Source organism: Carettochelys insculpta, chromosome 26 (assembly GCF_033958435.1).
Source record: "Carettochelys insculpta isolate YL-2023 chromosome 26, ASM3395843v1, whole genome shotgun sequence".
NCBI classification, from domain to species: domain Eukaryota; kingdom Metazoa; phylum Chordata; order Testudines; family Carettochelyidae; genus Carettochelys; species Carettochelys insculpta.
The window spans coordinates 4,277,057-4,294,119 of NC_134162.1; the positions used below are offsets into that span (position 1 = coordinate 4,277,057).

Genomic DNA, 17,063 nt, shown 5'->3' on the forward strand with positions numbered 1-17,063 from the left:
AGGTCAACTGTTTGATCTTAGGCCCTGTATCCCCCACTGGGGTGGTGGCTATTCAGATCTCCAACACAAATGATAGGGGGTGGCAGCTTAGAATATTTGGGTAGGTCCAGATTGGTTAGGGACAGGTACACGCTCACCTCTCAGAAATGACCAGCCTTCTCAATGTCGCAGAGGCCTGACATTGGTGGGAGCAGTTCTATGTCTCCAACTAAGGTAGGACAGCAACGCTAAGGATGCAAAAAGTTTGGCACAAGGTCAGAACCTTTGCAGTTACAGCAGCTGGCTGATAGGGAGTCAGCGTGCATCTCCAGAAGGCACGTTTCTTCCGTGTTCTGTTTCGAAGACCAAGGGCCGAAGAACAGCAGGTTTAGCAGCTGAGAGACCTTCAACATTTAGCTGAAGGATTTTCAAGAATAGACCAATGTCCAAAGTTTCCAAACCACGGTTAAGACCTTGGAGATTGCATGAGCATCTGAAAGGTTTGGCCTGTTGGGGTAGCATTGGTTTCCCCAGGCAAAGTAAGGTATTTATAGGGTGTCTGATGGAAATGCAGCTACATTATGTTCCAAGGAAGTAGTATTTATCATCATCACATGCCTAAAGTTAGGCACGTCCTTACATACCTGGCTGACCTGGGGCCTGAGTAATAGCTGTGGGCCATTAGGTTGAGGTCACCAGAGGCCGAGGTAAGTGCAGTGGATGCAGAGCCGGTGTGTGGTGGGCGTGGGTTGGAAACGCTGTGATGTGTGGGGGTGGCAGGCTGCGTTTTGCCTGGTTACCAAGTGTGCCTATGTTGAATTGGTAGCAAAGTGATATTCGGCCAGCGCCTCGGAACTCAATGTGCTTGAAAGCTCCCACAATGATGCAAGTGGTTGGCTTGATTAGCATACGCAGTTGCCGGGGTTACAGTCATGATCAGAGTATTGTCACATGCAAATTAGACATGGCCACGCGTGCGTTTGGGTGCATGCGGTTGCAAGTGGAGACATCTGCGAAGGCAGACTATTGTTCTCCTGGCTACAGTAGAGGGTTGCACTAGAGCATGTTGTTAGGGACTGTGTGTTGAAGTGGGGTTGCCTTGAATGCCAGAGTTACAGAGTAGCTAAAAGCATAGTGTAATTGGGTGGACTACGCCCCGATCCTCCTTCAGGATGACAGAGGCCTTGCCACACTCCATCCCAGTGAGAGGAGCAGAAAAGAGGTCCTCCAGTCAGGATAGAGTGGCTATCTTTGCGGCAGCCAATCAGGATCCAGCAGGCTGATATAAAAGAAGCTGCTGGGCTAGGGCCTCTTAGGTCCTCACGGGAGCTTGACCCAGGCAGGTCTAGATACTGCCTGGGAGACCAGCAGCACTTTGGACAACTCTGAGTGGCTGAAGACTGTCCGCAAGCCTAACACAAGAACCAGCCGTGTCCCGGGCAGGGCTTAAAGATGATCACGCCAAGACCTTACACAGCACCCCTTCCCCATACAGGGGTGCTCACAAATGGGTGACCTCCATGACAGGTGGCAAGCTAGCTGCTTTGACTTTCCTGAGTGGGGAGGTTTTAGCATCGGGGCAGAAATTAGGGCTAGAGTCTGTCTCTTCGCAGCAGCTGAGGATCTGGCCCAAGATGCACAAAGCTGCGTTGAGCGTTGGTAATATAATCCGACAGCTCTGGGTGGGGCTGATTGAAATGGGACCTGGATTGTCACATTCACCCAGCTTAATAAAGTGCTTCGTAATCCTTGGACAAAAAGTACTCTGCAGGTAGGAAGACTTAATGTCACTGGGCTGAAGTTCCCACCTTGGGTGCTGGTGGAGTTGTTTACTGTCAATGAGAGTGATGGTCTTTGTCTCTCCCTGTCAGCTCATGGGATGGTCTCTCTCTCTCAAGCCTCTGGTGCTGCTGATCATGGCAGTATCTGAGCACTGTGGGTGCATTTGCCTCCAGAGCTGACTGACGTTGTTTGGCCACCATCTGATGTTGCCCTGCTGTGCCCGTGCGGGTGGTAAGGCAGGGTTCTGTGCTGGGTGTCTCCAGTGCTGTGGGCTGCCCTGGTGGTGGTTGTTGAGGACATGTTGCTGCCAGCGGCAGAGGTGTCCGTGAGCTCAACGTGAAGGCAGGCCCAGATGAAAGAATTTGGGGGCTCTATGCACTTTGGAAATTGCTCTTCTTTCTTAAAGTGCCCATACGTGCTCCCCCCAGATATGCCCTGTCCTCAGCAAACCCTCGAACGTTTTGCCACCTCGCAACACCCTGTCCCGATGCATAGTCCATCCAGGGACCCTGGGATGCCCTCCAACCCTGCCGCAGAATTTCCCACACGTCACCCCTCACAGCGCCCCAGAATGCTCTCCCACTCCGTCCACTCCACTTCTACCCCAACAACCCTCCCCCAGTGGCCAGTTATCCTGCCAGCCCTCCTACCCTCCCACATCCCAACAGCTCTGAGGTTCCTCTCACCACAGCCCCACTGGCCATAACTCCCAACACCTTGGCCCCATTCCATGTCCCCAGCCCCACCCCCTGTAATCCACCAGCATCAAACCTCCACCCCCATCTGCTGAGGAACCCAGGATCTTCTGGGCCATTACTGGCGCCCCCCAGCTCAGTCCCCATTCTGGGCTAGGACAGCTGCTTCTGACCCTGTCTGATCTCTCCCATGGCCTGCCCTGAAGGCTCTGCACCCGTAGGGTGCAAGAAGACATTGTAACGTGCAGTCCGACCCCTCTGTGAATCCTCAGGAGAATCTAAACAAACCAGTCTGTGCAAGGTGAAAAGCTGCAAAATAACTGCCATGGGGACTACTGCAGAGCAAGGCGCACTTGCCAACACTTCAAGGCTATGCTGGCAGTAGGCCACAAAAGATAGTGATAAGAAATGCATAGGCAATTTTAGGCAATCTTATCTTAATAAGTTCAGCTTTATCAGCTAGTGTTAGGAGGCCTGTTACAGAGCCTCTCCCTGAGCAAAGCTCCAACGCGTCGGGTTTTCCCCCCCACTGGTGACTGCAGCGTCTCCGGGGCTCCCGCCGCGGGTGTCACGTGCTTTCAATAAACCAAATATAGCACTCGCCTTCTGGGTGCCGCCTCGTTTCTGGGGAACCCGAGCCTGGTTGGCTACAGCACCACTCAGGTTTGATCCAGTAGCCCCAGCATCAGGATGGGGCGGGGAGGCTTGTCAGGCTAAACTGGAGAAAAAGACCTTTTGATTGGTGCACAGTGTCGCAGTGCCTCTCTGGCTTGTGTTGGGTTTTCCCCCTCTGGGCAGGAAGCCCCTCCGGGACTGGGATACCAAGCGCACATGGGCTAATCAAGGCCTGCACGCAGGGTCTGTGTTTGCAGTGGATAACACAGTCAGGCTGCTGTGCTGGATGCAACCACCAGGTTGCATTAGGAGCAGGGCGAGGCTCACAGCAGGCTGGAGAAGCTATTGATGTGTGTCACTCGGGATTGTGTTGGCTGTTGCGTTGTCTTCGGTGTGATGAGTTGGGGTCAGTGTTCCCTGTAAGCTGAGCACTTGGGCAGCCGCCTAGGAGAGATTCAGGTGCTGCCCAGCTGATTAGCAGAGAGCCTGCAGGGGGCAGTGTGTGTTTCTATGGGTGGTGCACATCCATGTAGGACTTGGTGCACATAACAAAATTTATTCTGTCCGTGGATGGTAAAAATGAGAAGGAGCCCTGGTTGTGGTGCACAAGGGTGAAGATGCACAAGACAGGTGTGCTGCTAACATACTGAAGCTCTGCTAGTTGCAGGAAGGTGCTTTGCCTTAATAATAGCACGCAGCCCATGTGTGTATTTAGAGCCAGCCCATCCTGCAAACAAGGCACGAGCGACCTTGTGTGGTGTCCAAAACAGCATCAGAAAGATGCAGCTAAAAACCCACAGCCTCCCAAGCAGCATAATCAGAAAACAGGCCAGAAAAATTGCCTCTTTGCTCTGAGACTTCCAGAGTGCCTGCGTCATCCATCAGCAGGGAGCCCCAGCGTGAGTCGTTCTTTGTGGTCATCTGGTCACGCTGCTTGAACTGCTAATTTCGCTCCCATCTTCCCAGTTAGGCAGAGATTAATGGGGCTGCGATTGAAAGCAGTTTCTGCACGGAGCACTGCCCTTTAGCCCTCGTGGGAGCTACTTACTCTAGTGCGGCAGCTAGAATTTTGCCAAGCACAAGTGGGAGGGCAGCTGTATATATTCAGTGTCTGTAAGTGCCAGAATAGCGAGTGTGTGTGTGTGTACGCACTCCTTGTAAGTGTGTTAGTGTGTCAGTCAGTGCCGTCAATTGTGGGTGTGTGGCTGAGTGTGCAGCCACGTAGGCCTTTGTGCGTCTCTGGGCTTGTTTCTTGTACACACACAACTATCCTAGGTGTGTTTCAGTGTGTAAGGAAAACAACAGGCACTGGGGGTGAGTCTGGTGATTCTGGGCTGTCATGAACAAGCAGCTGGTGAGACATTGTGGTTAAAACTGTTCTCTCTTCTCCCTCCTTGTCCTTCCCTGTTTCCCGCTTGCTGCCTGTCCCACTGCTGAGAAGAGCCCTGGCTCTCACTGGGCACTCACGGGTAGGATCTGTAATGACCCTTCTGTCTCCTGCCAGGTGCCTACCTGGTCCCGTACCTGGTGCTGCTCATCATCATTGGGCTCCCTCTCTTCTTCCTGGAGCTGGCCGTGGGTCAGAGAATCCGCCGGGGCAGCATCGGCGTGTGGAATTACATCTGTCCCCGCCTGGGGGGCATTGGATACGCCAGCTGTCTCGTGAGTGCTTGGAAGAGTTTCACCAGGAGGGACTGTGTGGGGAGGAGGGATGGGCCGTTTGTCTGGACACATTGCAGGCCACAAACAGCTGGTTTCCTAGCAAGGGTGGGTGTGACCAGCCCAATACAAGGCAGGTTTCTAGCAGCCCTGCTGGGCATCCTGAGTCATCTTGGGGTGGAGCATGGGAAGAAGTATTGGTATGAGGTGAGTGCAATGTAAAACCAGGGTCCTACCTACTTGTAGTCCTCAAGAGTCAATGCACTAGCCTCAGTGTCCTGGTCAGATGCCTCAATGGCTCACTACATAGCCAATGGGTATCGTATCCTTCATCTCTGGCCTGGAACTGTCAGTCAGTGATGAGCTCTGTTAAACACCTGCCGTGTTCTGCCCCAGAGGTGACTGCAGTTTGGTAGCAGAGGAGGTAACTCGTATGCATGGAAATTTACATGCATTGTTGTTTGTGTAATTAATCTAGCCTGTGATGGGGTGCGACTGTCCACCTCCATCTGAATTCAGCGTGGGGGGCATCTCTCTGAGAGGCAGAGTTCGACACAGGGCTGGGCATCTCCTGGGAGCTACCGAGTGCTTTCAGTGGCGATTAGAAGGTGCTCAGCACCTTAAAGAATCAGTCCCTTGGATAGTCTCTGAATGGATAATGGTTCTCACCATAGTTCCAGGGCATGACGGGGTGGGGTATTCATCTTGGATTGCCCTAGATGTGTGCTGAGCATTTGGTTGTGCTGGCTTGCAGCAGATGCTACTCTTAAATGTTGCCTAGGTAGTAAATGGGTCCAATTACAGCCTCATTAACTCCTGGCTCTGGGTTTTCCCAGCATTACCCTCACTAGCAATTCCCTGTGGGTTCTGTTGGAGTTTGAGATTGGGGTTTAATGGGTGTCCAGTGCACCACTATGGTCATTAATCTAGGCCAAGCCTCAGACATTCAGCCCAGACCTTGTTGGCCTGTCTGTGAAGTTTTCATTTCTTAGCTAAGGGTGAAAAACAACATCACTGAAAAACATGTGCCACCTTGCTCAGCACAAGAGTTTGAACTGGAGATCTGCAGAGCTGAAAACATGACTCTCCACAGCTTGAGCGAAAAGCCAGCCTCTTCTACTAGGGCTGTGTCAGACGCTTGTCCTCTGTGGATCACGGGCAGAAAGGGACACTCACCACACCCTGATCACTGGCTTACGCAGGCAACTCAGAGCATAGTTTGCTACAACTGGGGGTATCGTTCGTGAGGACTCTTTCATTCAGCCCAGGTCACCTTTGCTTCTGGCTTGCAAATGTAACCACCCACAGATGGACTGGAACCTCTGGGGCTTTGTGTAGGAGCCTCCCCAGGCTGAGTGAAAAGCCATGTGCTGCTCAGCTCAGGCTGTAGAGGAGATGCAGTTTCTCACTGTGTGAGTGGTCTAGGTGCCACTTCATGGGACAGGGAGCCGCATCCATCAGTGTGTGGGTTACACAAGCAGACCGCAAAGTCATTAAACCCATTTAGATAAAATTCCCTGCAAGTTTCTTCTCTGTATAAAGCTCAGACTAAGGACAGTGCAGCAGGAATTTTCACCAAGGATTGCCGTGTTTGTCAGTTATGGGGGTCCAGTGGGGTCGACCCTGTGCTCAGGTTGAATCACATAGAAGAATAAGGCAGCATCTCTTTTTAAATATCCAGTGATGCTTGCTGTGTTCTGTGTCTTTAGACCAAGGCAGAAACCAGATGAAGCAGGAGTCTGTTCATAAGTAGGTCTGTCCTGTCCTGACTGTATTGTCAGCAACCACAGTTATTTGGGACCCAGCTGTGTGGTTTTGCATGTTGTTGCTGTTGCATAAAGCACAAAAGACAACATGTATTTAATAAGCTTATGCAGCACAAACTGCAAATGCCCCAGAGAAGATGGAATTCATAGATCACATGGCCAGGAGGGATCGCTGAAATCGTCTGCTCTGCATGGTAGAGGCCACTGGACTTCTCCACATTAATTCCTGGTTGAATTAGAACAAACCTTTTATAAACACCCTCTCCAATTCAAAAATTACCAGGTCCAGTACATTGTTCCAGTGGTTACTTACCCTCCCTGTTAAAAACGTTCACCTTGGTTTTAGTCTGCATTTGTTTAGCTTCAGCCCCCAACCACTGGACTGTGTTAGAACTTGGACTAAAACACTAGATGAGAGACCTGGAATTCAAGTTTAAAATGTATTTTTTTTCTCAGCGTTCATCATAGGAAAGTTCTGGATCTCTAATGGTCATTGGCATTGAACATCTTAATGGCCGATAGGCCCATTTGCAGTCCAGGAGAGTTTTCCCATACACATTGCTAGACTTTGGGTGAGGGCCAAATTAACTCGGTCCCATCTCCCCATCTGTCTTGTTCTCCCCGGGCTTCCTGATCAGCCTTGGGTCAGTGTGAGGGACGCATCATGTGGGAGCTAAACACTGTCTCGTTTCCCCTCCCCTAGGTCTGTTTCTTCGTCGGTCTCTATTATAATGTGATCATCGGCTGGAGCATCTTTTACTTCTTTAAATCCTTCCAGTATCCGCTCCCCTGGAGCGAGTGCCCCATCGTTAAAAATGGCACAATGGCCGGTGAGTAATTTCCTTGTCTCTCCAGCTGCTTGGAGACGGGACCGTTTGGGTTGCAAACGGTTCCATCTGCTCATGGATTCGGGGAGCCATTGCTGATAGTTGGTCTTGGCTGGGATCCCGTGATATGGCAACCCAGGGGACGCTTGCTGTCTGTTGGTGGGTATTTCCCTACTGTTGGGATGTGGCGTTGTACTGGGACCGTTTGCCAGGATGGCCTGGCTGCTCTAAGGTGGTAGCCTCCATGGCGGGTTTGCCAGCGGGATAGCAGATGGATTCGACAGCTGTTAAGTGCACTCAGAGCATTCGTCTAGCTGGCTCCTGAAAGCTCAGCACAGAGTATGTTTAAGTTAATAGAGCGTTTAATAGCAGCGGAACCTCTTCCTGGTAGAGCTGCGATTATTTTATGGCAAGTATAAATTGCCCCATTTGTTTAACTTCTTATTTTCATTTGTTAGCTGCTTTATATCCCATTTTTTGCTATGAAAATGCACTGAGATCCAATCTCCCAAGTGCGGCACAGACATTTGCAAATCCTGGTTGGTTGCGCTGGGATTTAGGCAGCATGTTGCCCTCCAGGGATGAGGGGTGCTTTCCAGCAAACCCCACCCAACCTCTAGCCACCCTGGTTTGTTACAGTTATGGAGGCAGAATGTGAGAAGAGCTCTGCTACCACCTACTTCTGGTACCGTGAGGCCCTGGACATTTCCAGCTCCATCTCCGAGAGCGGAGGACTGAACTGGAAGATGACCATGTGCCTGCTGACGGCCTGGAGCATCGTGGGGTTGGCCATGATCAAAGGAATCCAGTCCTCGGGGAAGGTGAGTATCAGCAGAGACCAGAGCCTCAACAGTCGTGTTTCCTGGCAGTGGCTGATGTCATATTACACACGCTGAGGGTACTTGGAGTAAATGTGTCCATTGCTGGGGCATGTCTGCAAAAGAGCAACTGAGTAGTGGTGCAGCCAGGGAGCGTCTGAGAAGGTAGAGTTCTCTGCAGCCGGCTGTGCCTGGTAGTAGGTCATTTCTACAGCTAGCGAGTTTATCCCTGCTAAGAATGTGGCCCTGCTGGTGCAACCATTGTGACTGGCTTCTGCAGATACTTATCCTGACCTCTGAGAGGTCATTAACTTCTGCAGCCATGTGGAAATCTCAGGTTGTAGGTCCCCTAAAAAAAACAGGCTGAGGATCTGATGTTCTGACCACCTGCATTTCCCCCACTGATGAGACCACTGGGGAAAAAGGCCAGCACAGAAACAGAGAATCCGAGGGCTGCACCCAGTGCAGGACCAGATCCACCTAAATCGTCCCAGCCAGGACATTGTCAATCTGGGACTTAAAAACCTCTAGGGACGGAGATTCCACCACCTCTCTAGGTCACACGTTCCAGTGCTTCACCCACCTCCTGGGGAAATAGCTTTTCCTGATATCCAACCTACACCTCCCCACTGTAACGTGAGACCATTGTTCCTTGATCTGCCATCCCTTACTAGTGAGAACACCCTTTCTCCATCTCCTTTAGAGCCCCCCTTCAGGAAGTTGAAGGCTGTTATCAAATCCCCCCTCATTCTTCTCTTCTGCAAACTAAATAAGGCCAGATCTCTCAGCCCCTCCTTGTAGGTCATGTGCTCCAGCCCCGTAATCACTCTGGTTGCCCTCTGCGGGACCTTCTCCAGTGCATCCACATCCTTTCTATACTGGGGGCCCAGAACTGGATACCGTACTCCAGATGTGGTCTCATGATCCAGGAAGCACCAGACAAGGCGTTTCCAGTGATATGTGAATGCCATTGTACAAGACCCTAGTGAGACCTCTTCAGTAGTGAGTCTGGATGCTTGTCACTCCTCTTCAGACAACCTGAACTCAAACTGGGACAGGTGCAGGGAAGGGCTGCTAGGAAGAGGAGAGGAATGGAGAAAGGCTGTCATGAGAGGTGAACAAAAGAGCTTGACTTGTGCACCCTTGCAAGAAAAAGCTGAGTGGGGTGCTCAGCCCTTTCTAACCACACCAGGTGGGTAAACATCAGGGAGGGAGAAGAGCTAGTTAAAGGCCAGTGTTGGCCCAGGAAAAAAGGGGGAACAACTGGCTGTGAATTTTTTCACTAGGAGGCTGGTGAAGCACGGGAATGCATTACCTAGAGAGGTGGTGGAATCTCCATCCCTCGAGGTTTTAAGTCTCGGCTTGACAAAGTCCTGGCTGGGATGATTTAGTTGGGGTTGGTCCTGCCTTGGGCAGGGGACTGGACTCCATGACCTCCTGAGGTCCCTTCCAGCCCTTGGATTCTATGACTAAATTGAGGCTGGTGATTCAAATTTGAACCCGCAGAGGAGCGAGATTTCACAGGAGGCTTCCAATAGAAGTGGCAAACACCTTCCCTCATTTTAACATGGAGGTTTATGAAGGGGGTCACCTACAGCAGCAGGGGACTGGAGTCAATCACCCAGAAGGGCCCTTCCAGTCATGTGTCCCTTTGACTTCAGGGGGCTTGTGCGTGTCCTGCACCTGGAAGAACAGCCCAGATGCCTGGCTATGGAGTGTTGTAGGCCAGTGCTGGCCCAGAGTGAGATTTGATCTTCATAGTTAGTTGCCTGTGGCTTTGCTGAAGAATCTTTACTCCAAGACAGCTGCAGTGATGCCCAGCCCGTCTTACTGGCTTGGTGGGCAGCAGCCATGGAGCTTGGTGCAGGCACCAAATGCACAGCAGGGCCAGATGAGAGGCTTGAGAGAAGGCTATAAATAACATTTAGATTATGTATGCCTTAGGCACTACGGAAAAGGCTGCATGTCATTGCTGAGCCAGGCAAGGGAGTTCTGAAGGGTAAAATCCCAGCTGAGATGCCAGAACGCAGTGTATCTCGGTGACTTTGCTGCAGAGCATCTGCCATGTGGACAGGTGAGGCGGGAGAGTGAGTCCCCTGCTGCCATTCCTGCAATACAGAGAGACACCAGATGCTTGGCAGCACGCGGAGGCCAAAAGCAGCCAAACCTCCCTGCTCAGAATGAGTCTGACAAGTTGGACTCCGTGCTCATGTGAGCCCTGGAAATTTTCTCCGGTTACACAGGTGGCCAGCATTCGCTGCACAAGGGCCCCTTTTGCCATGGCAGCACACGAGTAAGGGATGTGTTGCACCCCTACTCCTCCCTAGGGGCTGGCTCTGATGGCGGATAACAACCTACTACTGCTACAACCAACTAAAGGCTGCTCAAGTTGTTCCAGTGATTAAAGGTGATAGGTTCAAATAGGGTTAGCATATTAAAAAAGGGGACACCCCTGAGAGGGAGAGTATCTTTATGAGTTTCCACCAACTCATGTTGTACTAATGTGTTACAGGTTGAACCTCTCTCGTCTGGCACCCTCAGGGCCTGACCGGTGCCAGAAGAGAGAATTTTCTGGCAGATGGGTGGACGATATTGCCTTGCCCATTACCAACACTTCCATTGTTTACTGGGCTCTTAGAAGACATGGAGGAGTAAATTACAGCTAAATAACAGCACAGAACGCTGACAGCCAGGACTGGTGGCTGTAAGCAAAACTTTATGGGACCGTGGGAAACTTATGGGACTTGATAAAAAGTCATCTGGATAACAAAAATCATGCCGGATTACGGAGTTTGCAGGACTAGACAGTTCTGTATTAGAGAGGTCCAACCTGTATTATTATTTTTTTATATATATATATATATATATATATATATAGTACGTGACTACAAGGTGTGCGGGTGGATACTCATACAGGCACGCTCCCTCTCAGAGGTGTCTTCTTATTTTGAAAGGTCACATGTGATAACCTTCGTTCAAATCTCTTTGAGAGACTGTACTGGGCAGGGTCTTGTTGCACCCTCTTGCAGGATGTGGAAGGGAGCATCTCGAGTAGCGCACTGCCCCCTGGTGCCACGGCAGAGGAGAGCTGATATTTCAGGGTTGGAGGGGAATAGTCCCAGCATCACAATGCCCTGTAATGCTGCTGCTGCAGAGTGGCATTCTCCCCTCTACTGGGTGCAGTAGGACATGGAGGATGGCCCGGCTTGGGTGCCAGCATCGGGGGCAGTAGCTGTGCAGACAGGTCCTTGTCATGCTGGCTCTTCTGTCTCCTAGGTGATGTACTTCAGCTCCCTCTTCCCCTACGTGGTGCTGCTCTGCTTCCTAGTGCGAGGGCTGCTCCTGAGGGGAGCAATAGATGGGATCCTGCACATGTTCACGCCTAAGGTAAGTGCCGGCCCCTCTGCCTGGCCGGAGAGGGACAGGCGCAGTTCCTAAGCCTGGGGGCTCAGCTGGTTTCAGTCCGATTTTGCCTGGGCGAGAGGGGCAGAGGTCCATGATCACCAGAGCTTTCAGACAGGCTCCCATTCCTTCTGCCAGGCTCCTTCACTTCCCGCCGGCAGCAGGCTGCTTCCTAAGCAACCCCAGGCGGGTGCGCCCACCTTCAGGGCACAGTAACACAACACACACCCAAAATCACCCCTGCGCACATGCAATTACCTCTCCACACAGGCAGTCCCCACCCCCCCGTGCACGCACCCCATCCCATTTACCTGTGTGGTTGGTTCCCAGTAGGAAGCAGGTTCACATGCACAGCTGTATATGCACACTAATCTCACACGTGCCGCCAAGTCAGTCATAGCACGCAATGGAGCCGCACACAGCCTTACGCAACCCTACAGACACGTACAGTCAGTGGTGCACATGCCCCCTCCAGGTGAAAGTCAAGACCACACCTAAGTTACACAACCGGGGCAGACTAACGTTACCGGAGGCGTGCAGTGAATGGAGACGGCAGCTCCCAGCATGCAATGCTGCGGGGGCCTGATCTCTTAGCTCTCGCTGGGGCATTGCTGGCTGGCACCGGCAGTCTCTCTGCTGGTGGACATGGGGGACAGCTTAAGACTCCAAGGAGCTGCCCCCATGAGAGACGCTGGCTGGCAGGCAGGCAAACCTCCACCATGACCAACCCAGGCAGCTGTCAGTGTTCTGTACCAATTAATTAACTAGCTAATTAATTAAATGCAGCTGAGATGTAGATGAATCAGCTCATCCCACAAAGCCATTGCAAGATATTAATTATGATTGCTTGATGAGTGATACCCAGCCGTTTCTGTCCTTATTATAAGGGGGAAGCTGCGATGGGGGAGAAGTTAAAACAAACTGGGCTAATCGCAGGCATTAGCTCTCACATGATGTTAATGCTCAGGGCTCTCCTAAGGCACTTGGGGCCCAGTGGGGAGGCGCGTGCTCTGAAGAGCTAGAGAGATGGCTCTGTGCATCCTCGGGCTGCTTTGCAAACCTAATTCAGCATCCAGCTCCCTCCGCAGGTTCCCCGGGGCAGCAAACCCAGTGCAGTCCTCCCGGGATGAGGCAGCAGCCGGTGGTCTTGCTGGGCTGGTTGGAGCTGGCTGCCAGAATGTCGGGAAAGCAGATGGCTCCATCTAGCTGTGTGATGGGTGGGAGGGAGACAGAGGCGAAGTGTCAAAGATGGGGAGGTCCTGGAGAGGGAGCGTGGCCTAGTGGTTGGGGCAACTGACTGCACATCAGGTGACTCAGGTGCTCTTCCCAGCCCTGCTGGCTCAGTGTCTGACTCTCTGGGCTTGTCCCCTCCCCATCTCCAAAAGGAAACTAACCCTACTTGCTTTGAAGGGGCTCTGGGCTCCATGACAGCTCTGTGGCCCAGTGTTCGAAACACGGACAGACTCAGGCATCAAGCAAGCTGGTTGCTTATTCCCGGCTCTGTCACCCTGTGGCCATTCTCCCAGCTCAGTGCCTCGGTTTCCCCATCTGTAAATGAAAGATGGCAACACCTCACTCTGTGAGCTGTGTGTGTGGAATAGACACCATGGGCACCGTACTCTCATTAGCAGGAGTGAGTGATTGGGAGTGGAATTATTGGTTTTGCTTCTCCAAATCCCTATGCGTACGTGAAAATCTGGGTGAAGTGCAGTCCAGGATACAATAGGTACGAGCCTGTGGCCCCAGCTAGCAGATGGTCCTACCGACAGCGCCATCACCCACCCCCACCACCCTGGTGTAGTCCCACCAGGCTGAATGAACAGGTAGGTGGGACTCACCGAGCTCCCTCCCCCTTTCTCTCTCCCTCCAGCTGGACAAGATGCTGGACCCTCAGGTGTGGCGGGAAGCGGCCACTCAGGTTTTCTTCGCCCTGGGCCTGGGCTTCGGAGGAGTCATCGCGTTCTCCAGCTACAACAAGCAGGACAATAACTGCCATTTTGACGCCACCCTCGTCTCCTTCATCAACTTCTTCACCTCCGTGCTGGCCACCCTGGTGGTCTTCGCCGTTCTGGGGTTCAAGGCCAACATAATGAACGAGAAGTGTGTGGTGGAGTACGTGTGCATTTTTCTCGCTCTCCTGGCCGGGGTCTCTGCCCATGGGGCGAACCCCCCCAGAGGGCAGACATTCAGTATCTTCTAGGCCCAGGTGCTCAGCGATGAGTTTAATAGGAGTTAGGTGCCTACGTGACATTGGGCATCTGGGCCTTATTCCTCTTGAACAGGAATAAAAGGCTCATGCTTCCAGGCTAAGGAGGCCCCTGTTCAGTCCCCAGTGCACAGGCTGGTCTGACTCTTGCTGATCCCTGAGCTGGAGCCTCGGCAATGGACAGGGATTGCAGCTCCTGGGTGGGTGGGGGAGAAAGCACTGTGTTGGTAGCCCTGGCAGCTTTTCTCCTCATTGGACTCATGGTGAGAGCTGCAGAGGGGGAGCCTAGTGCTGGAACCAGGAGGAAGGGGAGTGTACCGTTCAGTGCAGTTGATGGAGGGTTGCAGCCCCCCACGCTGATGTAGCAGGGGGAAGTTACTGAGCATCACCCCCAGTGCAGATAACCTGCCTTGCGCCAGCCTCCCCTCTATACACTGTCTGGCCCACCTGGGGTGATCGCGTCCAACCACATCCCCATTGATGGGTGGGCAGGGGGGTTCATGAGCGACTCTGGCTTTGCTCCCCATAGGAATGCCGAGAAGATCCTGGGCTACCTGCACAGCCACGTCCTGAGCCACGACCTCATCCCGCCACATGTGAACTTCTCCCACCTCACGGCCAAGGACTACAGCGAGATGTACCAAGTGATCATGACGGTGAAGGAGGGCCACTTCAAGGAGCTGGGCTTGGACCCCTGCCTGCTGGAGGACGAGCTCAACAAGGTGCCTGGGGATGGTCCTGAGCGCTCGCTTCAGAGCCTGGGGTCGCTCAGGGGTGTGTGCAGGGGCTTGGAGTGTACGACTGGATGTGAGGCCAGGTGTACGAGTGATGTGCGGCGAGTGTAGGGGTGGGGGTGAGCTGACATGCAGAACTGTGTAGGGGAGCAGGGTGGATGGCTGGCAGTGCTTGTGAGCCCAAGTGTATGGGTCTGACACAGCTGTCCCTCTTCTCCCCCTGTGCAGTCAGTGCAAGGAACCGGCCTGGCCTTCATTGCCTTCACAGAAGCCATGACCCACTTCCCAGCATCTCCCTTCTGGTCTGTGATGTTCTTCTTGATGCTGATAAACCTGGGGCTGGGCAGCATGATTGGGACCATGGCCGGCATCACCACCCCTATCGTTGACACCTTCAAGGTGCGGAAGGAAGTGTTCACAGGTGAGGTTCTTCCTAGCTGTGCTGACTTTTAGGAGGGGGTTCTCCTTGTCCCTGGCACTCCCTGGGTCAGGCACGGTGTCTCAAGAAGGTGGGTTGGAGGCTGTGGCATCGGCTGGCGTGTGAGGCTCAGTCGGGTCTCATACGGGAGGTTTGACAGAGGTTCTCTACCAGCTGGGCTGAACCTTAGGATGTCCCACACGTGTGTGCAGATGCTGCGGCTCTCTGTCTGCACCATGGGAAGGGCCCAGTGAGCAGGACCAGCAGACGCTTAGAAATGGGTCAGAGTTTGCTCCCAGAGAGAGCCTGAGTAACACCTGGGCAGTGAGGTGGCCGAATTTGTGAGGGAGGGCAGCAAATAGAACTCTGGATCTTAATGGGGCCCAGGACTTCCTGGGCACTGGTCCCACTGCGCAGGTGCTGGGAGCTGGCTGGAAAGAGGATGACTTTTGGAAAGTGGGAAGAACCTGCTTCATTCTGCTCTTGGGAGCACCCAGGCTGAGGATCCGGGACTGCAAATAACATTGAAGCAGAATAACAACTAGGGAACAACCCAAAACTGAGACTCCAGTTCCAAAAGTTTGGGGATGTTCTGGATCTGGATCCAGGGCCCAAGCAAATTTTTTGGGTCATAATACAAACTTGTAACACAGGTCCTGTCCCACACACAGACCGCAGTTTGTAACCTGGGCCAGGCCCCAGCAAAGCGTATATTTTTCCTTACCATGCGGGGGGCCTGTTTTTTACCTTGAGTGACCTCAGCATTGAGGACTGGTTTGGACACACATTGTGCCCTCTACCATGGTCGTACGCCTCCGTCCTTAGCTCACTTCATTGCATGTACTGATGTAATGGTAACACAGCACCTGCCCTGTTAGAAATCCCAAAGCAGAGGGGAATAAATTGTGGGGAGGAGACTAGACTGGGCATCAGGAGACCTGGGTTCTACTCCTGGCTCTGCCACTGACTAGCTCCTGCCACTTGAGCAAGTCACACGGCTACTCCGTGCCTCAGTTTCCCTTTGTCCTTAAGAAATTCTTCAGAGCGGGGCTGTCTCTTCTGTATGTGTTCTGCCTTGTGCAACAGGGCTTTAATCATGACAGGAGCTTCTATGTGCTGCTGTAATGCAAACCATTAGCATGATAAACTTCCCATATTGGTCTGAGAGCCACAGGACTGTCTGTCTTGCTCCTGCAACTGATTGCAATGGGACTGATCCCAGAGCTCAAAGTTAAGCATGTGCACAAGATTTTACAGGATTGGGGCCCAGGTGACGGAAGAGATAAACAGTGGGATGATGAGGCAACAATAGGAACGGGTATGTTAGTGTAGATTTGTAGCTACAACTGTCTCAGCAGTCCCGGGCAGTTTCCAGGCTCGGTAATGCTTGTTGTTGTTGTTATTATTGACTGTTCCATCAGCAGATATGAGGGTACGATAATTTGTCCCGGGAGGATTATTAGAGCCCTGTTTTCCCCCTGCACTGCCCTTCTCTGAATTCCCCTGGAGGAGGGATGCTGACGGTGACCACATGCTTTTTCCAGTTGGCTGTTGCCTCGTCGCCTTCCTGATTGGCTTGATCTTCGTGCAGCGCTCGGGGAATTACTTTGTTACGATGTTCGATGATTACTCCGCCACGCTGCCGCTCACCGTCGTGGTGATCCTGGAGAACATTGCTGTGGCCTGGATTTATGGTACCAAGAAGTAAGAACTCGTACCAAGGCAATGCTATGGCTGCCTCTATTAGCCCAGCTGCATTTCTAAGCTTTCTGCTCTTGCTCCAGATATGTAACGGACAGGGGGTAATGCCAAGCCACCTACCTCCATTCCAAGGTGGCACCTAAGTGTTTGGAGCAGTGAGAGGCAAAGCCTGAAGGAGGACTCAACATGCCCTGCTTTTCACAGGTTGTCAAGGCTGCCTCTCCACTCTGACACTCCAAGCGCAGAACGGGTGGGCCCACAACCCACACCCCCAACTTAAAACTACCTTGCCTTTAAAGGCTCTGCTTAAAAAAAGCTCCCCAAAGTCACAGATTCCCTGAGCCTGGGGGGTAGCCACCACCACCACCCAACTGAGAATAACCCCACGCTTGGGATGTCTCCCTGTGGGGTAACGTCAAACTTTTAATCCTTCCTTGAGAGAGATCTTGGAAACAAAGAGC

The 17,063-nt window shown here is 52.5% G+C and overlaps 1 protein-coding gene across 1 annotated transcript in view; it reads left to right on the forward strand.

The window, feature by feature from the left end:
* SLC6A17 (solute carrier family 6 member 17) overlaps nucleotides 1–17,063 on the forward strand; it is a 51,993-nt gene that overhangs the window by 23,896 nt on the left and 11,034 nt on the right. Inside the window, exons 3-10 of the mRNA XM_074977502.1 lie at nucleotides 4,576–4,733; nucleotides 7,200–7,326; nucleotides 7,963–8,144; nucleotides 11,418–11,528; nucleotides 13,414–13,655; nucleotides 14,279–14,471; nucleotides 14,712–14,904; nucleotides 16,446–16,605. Of these exons, the coding sequence (XP_074833603.1) occupies nucleotides 4,576–4,733; nucleotides 7,200–7,326; nucleotides 7,963–8,144; nucleotides 11,418–11,528; nucleotides 13,414–13,655; nucleotides 14,279–14,471; nucleotides 14,712–14,904; nucleotides 16,446–16,605 (1,366 nt within the window). The remainder of the gene's footprint in view (nucleotides 1–4,575; nucleotides 4,734–7,199; nucleotides 7,327–7,962; nucleotides 8,145–11,417; nucleotides 11,529–13,413; nucleotides 13,656–14,278; nucleotides 14,472–14,711; nucleotides 14,905–16,445; nucleotides 16,606–17,063) is intronic.